We start from the raw sequence: 9,932 nt of genomic DNA on the forward strand, positions 1-9,932 counted from the left end.
AGTGTAGGCCTTTCCTTTAAAAACACTAGAGCATGCTGTTTTACCTAGAAGCTTGGTCTGCCGCTCTCTGTTTTTGTATTTAGTGTAGGTCATTGTTTCATATACCTCTCCCTCTATCTTGTAACTTCTTTGCATCCTCCTCTGCAGCCATTTTTGCACTCTCCCTCTTGTCTAAAAAATCAGTTGATATCTACTCTAACTTTAGCATCTTTCTTTTCAACCAAAGTAGAAAGTGCTATCAAGTTGGGGTAAATATTTGCTGACTGACTCCCCTGTGTCCATGTCTTTTTTTTATTCAGGTCCCTTACATTTACAGAGCCCCTTTAGATGACTGCAAAAGGAAAGCATTCCTGATTCTATGTAAGAATAAGTTATTCTCTTTAGCACAATCATGTTGCTGCATACACAGTGTAAACACTAGATGGTGCTGGTTTACCTAGAGGTTTTGTCTGCCACTTCCTGTTCATGTATTTAGTGTAGGCCTTTCCTTTAAAAATGACTCGACCTCTTTTCTAAATTCAGGGGGAATAAAGTTCATAATTGTCGTATTTGCATGAAGTGCTTTAAATGTGTGAAAAGTCCACCCATGCTGAAAAGTGCTGAGTAGTTCCAAAGATGTTAACTCGGCAATCAAAACTTGATGGGCTTTACAGAAAAGCAGAGTGTAAACGACCATGGCAAAGCCAAGGGGCCATGGACACACTTATATTGGGTGCTGGTAAACCACATGGCTCAGACAAGCTCTTCCTACAAGCAGGCAACATGCTCCACTTATCTCTGACTGCAAAGGATCTCGTAAGGTCCTACCGGGCAAGAAATTGGACAAGATTTTTAGCTGCTTCTACTGTCACCCTCGGTACCCTCACAATGGCACTAACTCGTCTGTTGTATTTGGTAAGTGCTATTTGTTGGGGTAGTTTCAAGTGATCAGTGCTTCAAGAGACATTTGCCTTCTAGAACTTCAGACTGCGTTCTCCATGCAGTGGTCATTTAATCACAGAGTTCAACACATTAAGATTACTTCAAATGGGAGCATTGATTGGTCCTGTGTTCATAAGTGCTTCTCTTTGGGGTAAATATTTACCCCAATATTTATTGGGCTTTACAGAAAAACAGAGTGTAAACGACCATGGCAAAGCCAAGGGGCCATGGACACACTTATATTGGGTGCTGGTAAACCACATGGCTCAGACAAGCTCTTCCTACAAGCAGGCAACATGCTCCACTTATCTCTGACTGCAAAGGATCTCGTAAGGTCCTACCGGGCAAGAAATTGGACAAGATTTTCAGCTGCTTCTACTGTCACCCTCGGTACCCTCACAATGGCACTAACTCGTCTGTTGTATTTGGTAAGTGCTATTTGTTGGGGTAGTTTCAAGTGATCAGTGCTTCAAGAGACATTTGCCTTCTAGAACTTCAGACTGCGTTCTCCATGCAGTGGTCATTTAATCACAGAGTTCAACACATTAAGATTACTTCAAATGGGAGCATTGATTGGTCCTGTGTTCATAAGTGCTTCTCTTTGGGGTAGTTTTAATGAGGAAGTGAACTACAGGCAAGACTTTTTTCTATGGAATTGCATTTATCAGTGCAACTAATATTGTACAACCGCATTCCTCTCCCATCAACTTTTAAGTGGAAACATCTTCAAGCAACATTTGGACACTTTTTTTGCATCCTTCTCTTTAGCCATTTTTCATTTCCTTGCCCTATTGACTGAAAACCATCTGATATATACTCTAACTTTTGCATCTTTCTTTTCATTCAAAGTAGAAAGTGCTATCAAGTTGGGGTAAATATTTGCTGACTGACTCCCCTGTGTCCATGTTTTTTTTATTATTGTTCATCAGTGTAGGCCTTTCCTTTAAAAACACTAGAGCGTGCTGTTTTACCTAGAAGCTTGGTCTGCCGCTCTCTGTTTTTGTATTTAGTGTAGGTCATTGTTTCATATACCTCTCCCTCTATCTTGTAACTTCTTTGCATCCTCCTCTGCAGCCATTTTTGCACTCTCCCTCTTGTCTAAAAAATCAGTTGATATCTACTCTAACTTTAGCATCTTTCTTTTCAACCAAAGTAGAAAGTGCTATCAAGTTGGGGTAAATATTTTCTGACTGACTCCCCTGTGTCCATGTCTTTTTTTTATTCAGGTCCCTTACATTTACAGAGCCCCTTTAGATGACTACAAAAGGAAAGCATTCCTGATTCTATGTAAGAATAAGTTCTTCTCTTTAGCACAATCATGTTGCTGCATACACAGTGTAAACACTAGATGGTGCTGGTTTACCTAGAGGTTTTGTCTGCCACTTCCTGTTCATGTATTTAGTGTAGGCCTTTCCTTTAAAAAGGACTTGACCTCTTTTCTAAATTCAGGGGGAATAAAGTTCATAATTGTCGTATTTGCATGAAGTGCTTTAAATGTGTGAAAAGTCCACCCATGCTGAAAAGTGCTGAGTAGTTCCAAAGATGTTAACTCGGCAATCAAAACTTGATGGGCTTTACAGAAAAGCAGAGTGTAAACGACCATGGCAAAGCCAAGGGGCCATGGACACACTTATATTGGGTGCTGGTAAACCACATGGCTCAGACAAGCTCTTCCTACAAGCAGGCAACATGCTCCACTTATCTCTGACTGCAAAGGATCTCGTAAGGTCCTACCGGGCAAGAAATTGGACAAGATTTTCAGCTGCTTCTACTGTCACCCTCGGTACCCTCACAATGGCACTAACTCGTCTGTTGTATTTGGTAAGTGCTATTTGTTGGGGTAGTTTCAAGTGATCAGTACTTCAAGAGACATTTGCCTTCTAGAACTTTAGACTGCGTTCTCCATGCAGTGGTCATTTAATCACAGAGTTCAACACATTAAGATTACTTCAAATGGGAGCATTGATTGGTCCTGTGTTCATAAGTGCTTCTCTTTGGGGTAGTTTTAATGAGGAAGTGAACTACAGGCAATACTTTTTTCTATGGAATTGCATTTATCAGTGCAACTAATATTGTACAACCGCATTCCTCTCCCATCAACGTTTAAGTGGAAACATCTTCAAGCAACATTTGGACACTTTTTTTGCATCCTTCTCTTTAGCCATTTTTCATTTCCTTGCCCTCTTGACTGAAAACCATCTGATATATACTCTAACTTTTGCATCTTTCTTTTCATTCAAAGTAGAAAGTGCTATCAAGTTGGGGTAAATATTTGCTGACTGACTCCCCTGTGTCCATGTTTTTTTTATTATTGTTCATCAGTGTAGGCCTTTCCTTTAAAAACACCAGAGCATGCTGTTTTACCTAGAAGCTTGGTCTGCCGCTCTCTGTTTTTGTATTTAGTGTAGGTCATTGTTTCATATACCTCTCCCTCTATCTTGTAACTTCTTTGCATCCTCCTCTGCAGCCATTTTTGCACTCTCCCTCTTGTCTAAAAAATCAGTTGATATCTACTCTAACTTTAGCATCTTTCTTTTCAACCAAAGTAGAAAGTGCTATCAAGTTGGGGTAAATATTTGCTGACTGACTCCCCTGTGTCCATGTCTTTTTTTTATTCAGGTCCCTTACATTTACAGAGCCCCTTTAGATGACTGCAAAAGGAAAGCATTCCTGATTCTATGTAAGAATAAGTTATTCTCTTTAGCACAATCATGTTGCTGCATACACAGTGTAAACACTAGATGGTGCTGGTTTACCTAGAGGTTTTGTCTGCCACTTCCTGTTCATGTATTTAGTGTAGGCCTTTCCTTTAAAAATGACTCGACCTCTTTTCTAAATTCAGGGGGAATAAAGTTCATAATTGTCGTATTTGCATGAAGTGCTTTAAATGTGTGAAAAGTCCACCCATGCTGAAAAGTGCTGAGTAGTTCCAAAGATGTTAACTCGGCAATCAAAACTTGATGGGCTTTACAGAAAAGCAGAGTGTAAACGCCCATGGCAAAGCCAAGGGGCCATGGACACACTTATATTGGGTGCTGGTAAACCACATGGCTCAGACAAGCTCTTCCTACAAGCAGGCAACATGCTCCACTTATCTCTGACTGCAAAGGATCTCGTAAGGTCCTACCGGGCAAGAAATTGGACAAGATTTTCAGCTGCTTCTACTGTCACCCTCGGTACCCTCACAATGGCACTAACTCGTCTGTTGTATTTGGTAAGTGCTATTTGTTGGGGTAGTTTCAAGTGATCAGTGCTTCAAGAGACATTTGCCTTCTAGAACTTCAGACTGCGTTCTCCATGCAGTGGTCATTTAATCACAGAGTTCAACACATTAAGATTACTTCAAATGGGAGCATTGATTGGTCCTGTGTTCATAAGTGCTTCTCTTTGGGGTAGTTTTAATGAGGAAGTGAACTACAGGCAATACTTTTTTCTATGGAATTGCATTTATCAGTGCAACTAATATTGTACAACCACATACCTCTCCCATCAACGTTTAAGTGGAAACATCTTCAAGCAACATTTGGACACTTTTTTTGCATCCTTCTCTTTAGCCATTTTTCATTTCCTTGCCCTCTTGACTGAAAACCATCTGATATATACTCTAACTTTTGCATCTTTCTTTTCATTCAAAGTAGAAAGTGCTATCAAGTTGGGGTAAATATTTGCTGACTGACTCCCCTGTGTCCATGTTTTTTTTTATTATTGTTCATCAGTGTAGGCCTTTCCTTTAAAAACACTAGAGTGTGCTGTTTTACCTAGAAGCTTGGTCTGCCGCTCTCTGTTTTTGTATTTAGTGTAGGTCATTGTTTCATATACCTCTCCCTCTATCTTGTAACTTCTTTGCATCCTCCTCTGCAGCCATTTTTGCACTCTCCCTCTTGTCTAAAAAATCAGTTGATATCTACTCTAACTTTAGCATCTTTCTTTTCAACCAAAGTAGAAAGCGCTATCAAGTTGGGGTAAATATTTGCTGACTGACTCCCCTGTGTCCATGTCTTTTTTTTATTCAGGTCCCTTACATTTACAGAGCCCCTTTAGATGACTGCAAAAGGAAAGCATTCCTGATTCCCCACTAACACAGAACGTTTAGGGAACGTTAGGGAACGTTAGTTTATGGTTCTCTAAAGGTTAGTTTGAACCAAACCAAAAACGAACGTTTAGGGAACGTTCCCTCAGGGTTATAACGTTCCCTAAACGTTAAGGGAACCAACCAACTAAAACGTTCTCCTGTGGTTGCACTGTACCTCCACACAACGTTCCCGTTTGGTTGTTTTTGGTTGTTTTTGGTAATGTTTATTTAAACAAGCTCCATTTAAGTTTTTGACGTAGCATATAAAAGGTTTGCAGTCAGTTGATTTAATTCACTCAAAAATGATTGGTCTTATGAAATCCAAGTAAAATAAACAGATTATCAAAAGAATATATTTAATTTTAGACTGATCAATTTAGCAAACAATACTTTTGTGCCTGATTTCGTTTTTTTAACTGTATTAGTTGAAAATACTTAAAACAAGAATCTATCAATCGAACGATTTTCACAAATAAGAAAATTCACTTCCAACAAAGTAGGTTTTTTTTTTTCAGTGTACAAATTCAACCGTTACACCCCCACGCCAGTAGGGGCAAGTGCCTCTGTTTTCAGGTGACCGATTGAAATCATGTCCTGTGTCCTGACTTCCGTGTTCTGCGATTTACACCAAAGTCCTTCTGGATACACAACTTGCATGGGAATCCGTCTTCTTTCAGTGGTTTCGTGTAAATGGACGCTCAAGATAAATTGTTTGAGCACAGGTATGGAGCCCTTAACGTTATAGTGCTAGTTCGTTTTTTCGTCTCTTTAGAAATACACACGTTGCACCCACTGTTTGTGATTTTCACGTAGAATAATAATAGTTCGGTAAAATATTTTTAGAATACTTTTCTGCTATCACTGTTAGAATACATTCAGAACATGTTTAATTTATTCCTGTACCGTTGGCATTTTACACTCACTTATTTGCATGTATGCAAAGCAAGGCCTCTGATTAGGTGGCAATGGCGTCAATGCGTCTCTATCCAGTAATTTTCAAACATTCCAATGCCGTGTTAAATGTGCTAACGTTATAGCATTGTGTGTCTGATCGCTCCTCTATCAGTTTTAGAAACTGGTCAGACAATAACAGCTATAGTCTACATAATCCTACAGTGAAATTAAAAAAGCCATTTCACTACATGCTAATCTTGAGTAATATCATTTTCTCCTTTTTTCCACCTTTTCTCACACCAAACAACGACGTACGACGCCATCAGAAAGCGCATTTTGGGAAATGTGTGGATCCGTCCGTTCGCATTTCTGTGTTTCTATGCATGTAGACTAGAGCATCATTGTGGTACGTGTATGTTTTTACGTATGTTTGCCTGAACCATGTTTGTACAACTAAACGTAGCACAATTTGTGTGTATATATTATAAAATAATCTGTATAGTGGATGTAATGCTCGAACCATGATGCAGTATCTGTCTGCTTACTCGAGCACATACGGATGTGTAATGTCACACACTGTAGCATTATACTTTTACGTTTAAACAGTGCATTAAAAAAACAAACTCCATATCTAATGTTTAAGAAAGAAATAACAAATATTCATGGTCGGGGATAGCAACACTCCATTTTAGTTTAAAATTACCCTCTAAAATGCTGATTGGCCAGGTTTGCTGACGTCAAGGCATGTGACGCAACACGAACGTTCCTGATTGGCTGGAGGAAATGGATAAGTCTACGTAGAACTCAGTAGACCGTTCACTATCAGGAAGTCTTGGAAAAACAACCAACAACGACCAACAACAGCAACCATTGAGCTTCACATTCTCAAAAAGTAAGTGAAATACGTTACAGTTTCATGGTTGTAATGCAAGGGTTTGGGGTTTAACTTTAAGCCGTCTAGAAAATCAGGCTGTGTACAGGTGACTTATTGGTGCTATACTATATATAAATAAATACGTTTTCTCTGTATGGAAATACTGCTTTGTTCGGCTACTGTCTCACAAAAACTTTGTTCTCTTAATGTAGATTCCTATGACAAAGCCATGAAAAAATGTCGGCGACTGATGGACACTTCCAGCATTGAGACGGAAGACGATGCGAGTGTCCACAAAAGGCAGTGTAAACGCCCAAGGAGGTTCATGACGGATTCTTCAAGTGATGGTAAAACCTTAAGTACAGACATTATTTACAAAATTAACATTTTCTTTTAGCAATCTGTACAAATTTTTTGGTCTTTTATTTCAGATGAATCTGTTCCACAAATGAGAGAGTGTGAGAACGGAGTGTGTGTCTGGAAGCCCTGTCCGTAAGTTAACATTTAAGAAACCTGAGTCATATTTCCTACCATGGAACTACTGACATTCAACCTAGTGCATATCATGTGACTATTCTGATGTGTTTGTCTCTTCCTGCCTGTTTCCAGGTCCGCAGCTGCCTCCACCACCTGCATGTAAGTTTTTTTTTCTTCCTCCTCCATTTGCAAGAAACCTACCATAAATGAAGTGACCAATATTCATATCTACTTTCTTTTTAGATGAGTCAACACCACACAGAAAACCAGCCGGTCGCCCAGAATTGGATGGGTCTATTATGACGTAAGCTGAGGGTACAGTGGCTTTGCATTTTCCATTTCCAATTAAATACTATTTCATGACAAGGAACTTGAGAGTAACTTGACTTTTTTGTTGTTGTAAACAGCAGAACTCATCACACAGAGGGAGGTGAGACATCACACAGAGGGAGGTGGCTCAGCCATGGAGACGGAAATGAGAGGTAAGAAGACTCACTTAAAGGAACACACCGACTTTTTGGGACTTTAGCTTATTCACAGTATCCCCCAGAGTTAGATAAGTCCATACATACCCTCTTCATCTCTGTGCGTGCCGTAACTCTGTCTGACGCACCCACCACTAGCCTAGCTTAGCACAAATACTGGATGTAAATAGTTCCAGCTAGCATACTGCTCCCTATAAGTGACAAATAATGGCAACATTTTCCTATTTACATGTTGTGATTTGTATAGTCACAGCGTGTACAAATAACAAGGTCACATGTGAGACAGCCATCTTCTAATCATATACATACTCTGAACTATATTCTCAGAAGGCCGAAGCACTGCTACTTCTGCGGAGTGATTTACTCCAACTCTGAGCGAACTCTCTGCTCCTCACCACGGGGCTTCTCAGGGGCTACAAGCAAATCACGCCCCAGAAGTAGCAGTGCTTCGCCTTCTGAGAATATAGACTTATCTAACTCTGGGGGATACGGTGAATAAGCTAAAGTCCCAAAAAGTCGGCGTGTTCCTTAAGTTGTTCACATATTCAAGTAATGTATAACAACTAAAACTAACATAATTAATTTTTCCATAGCCATGTGGACATCCATTACCCGTATGGCACAGCGAATGGAAAAGATGGAGCAGAGGCTGGATGAGGTGCTCATGCTCTTAAGGAGCTCCCAGTCCCAGTCACATCCCTCTGCTCCTGTCGATGATATGTTGCTGTCGCCCTGCTCGACAGTCACAGAGCTGGAGGAGTTTGACAGGAGTCTCGGTCAACAGGAGAGGAGGGGAAAAAATGGTAATTAAGTTGCCATCGTCCTGCCCTAAGATTAACACTATATAATTGCATAACTTCAAATATCATTATAACTGAACTGACGGCTCTTACAAAATGAGATTGTACAAGCTCTCCACTTTGTTCTACATGTATAATTTGTATTTCTATGTTTTACAGCAACTTTTCCTGACAACTCTTGGAGGTATGACCAGAGGTACTGCCATCCGTCGCATGCTACGGCGAGTGGCAACTATTGACGTCCATCAAACAGTTTAGTCTGCGGGGCAGAAAGGCAAAGAAGGCTTTCCTGGACCTGACAATCTGCAGGGTTATAACAGGCAGGTGTTATTTTATTGTTCACATCAGTGTTATGCTTAGCTTGGAGGTTTTAATTTGACTTGTAGCTTTACTTCATTTTGACTTTACTCTAGCGGCCTTCCAGAAAAACTTCCCGGCGGTGACTGCAGCAGAAACGGAGGACTTGATTGGGCAAGTGCTGAAGTTTGCCCCACACAGACGGTAAATTAGAATACTTCTATGTGATGTTCATAATTATCAAAGGAATGGGAAAACTATCAATATTTGTCATAATAAAAAAAACAGGGTTGTTAGTAAGGCAATTTGTCTTGCGTTTGTCAACGTGTTCATTCTCAGTATGACATATCAAACTTTTGTTTATTTTTTAGGCCAGCTGAGAAGGACTGAGAAGGGCTGATCGGTCAAGACAATGGAGCTCTTTTTTTATTTATTTTTTATTAAACAATTGTATTTTTGCCACTTTGGCCATTCACTTTATTGTCCCTTTTCAATGTGAAATTTGTCTTGGACTCAAAGCTGCATTTATACACAACATATATACATACACACAACAACATATGCACAACAACAAATGCACATTACATTATCATTCCAATATGCATCTTGCACACTACATTTGCACTCTTCATCACACTCTTTGTACTTAAATTTCTGTTTTATTTGTATAGTTGTAAAACTGATTCTATTCTTGTATTTTTTTTAGGCCTTTTATATTTTTGGTATTTTGTAATTTTATATTGTCTATATTAAAGTTTTAAATCCCATCAAGTTTGCCTGTTCATTCATTCCTGCTAACATATAAATTAATTTCTGCTTGTATAATAATTAATTCCTGCTTATGCACAGACAGTTTAAAGTAATAATAAAATTGGTACCATTGTTAGATTTTTAAAGGTTAGTGGAATGTAAAAAATAACCTTAGGGGAACGTTCTAGGAACGTTACCTAAAGGTTGCAATGTTAGGGGAACGTTCTAGGAACGTTACCTAAAGGTTGCAACGTTAGGGGAACGTTCTAGGAACGTTCCCTAAAGGTTACAACGTTAGGGGAACGTTCTAGGAACATTCCCTAAAGGTTGCAACGTTAGGGGAACGTTCTAGGAACGTTCCC

The 9,932-nt window shown here is 39.5% G+C and overlaps 1 protein-coding gene across 1 annotated transcript; it reads left to right on the forward strand.

Annotated features, from left to right (window-relative positions):
- Positions 1-6,302: 6,302 nt before the first annotated feature.
- On the forward strand, positions 6,303-8,762 carry LOC307011794 (uncharacterized protein; the record flags this gene model as incomplete). Its single annotated transcript, XM_079637806.1, has 8 exons — positions 6,303-6,779; positions 6,974-7,108; positions 7,193-7,253; positions 7,371-7,397; positions 7,482-7,542; positions 7,646-7,720; positions 8,317-8,526; positions 8,683-8,762. Exons 6-8 carry the CDS (start codon positions 7,702-7,704, stop codon positions 8,760-8,762), a joined length of 309 nt encoding a protein of 102 aa, XP_079493932.1. The 5' UTR covers positions 6,303-6,779; positions 6,974-7,108; positions 7,193-7,253; positions 7,371-7,397; positions 7,482-7,542; positions 7,646-7,701.
- Between the last annotated feature and the right edge of the window lie 1,170 nt (positions 8,763-9,932).

This window comes from Phoxinus phoxinus, assembly GCF_949152265.1.
Source record: "Phoxinus phoxinus genome assembly, chromosome: 15".
Taxonomy (NCBI): Eukaryota; Metazoa; Chordata; class Actinopteri; order Cypriniformes; family Leuciscidae; genus Phoxinus; species Phoxinus phoxinus.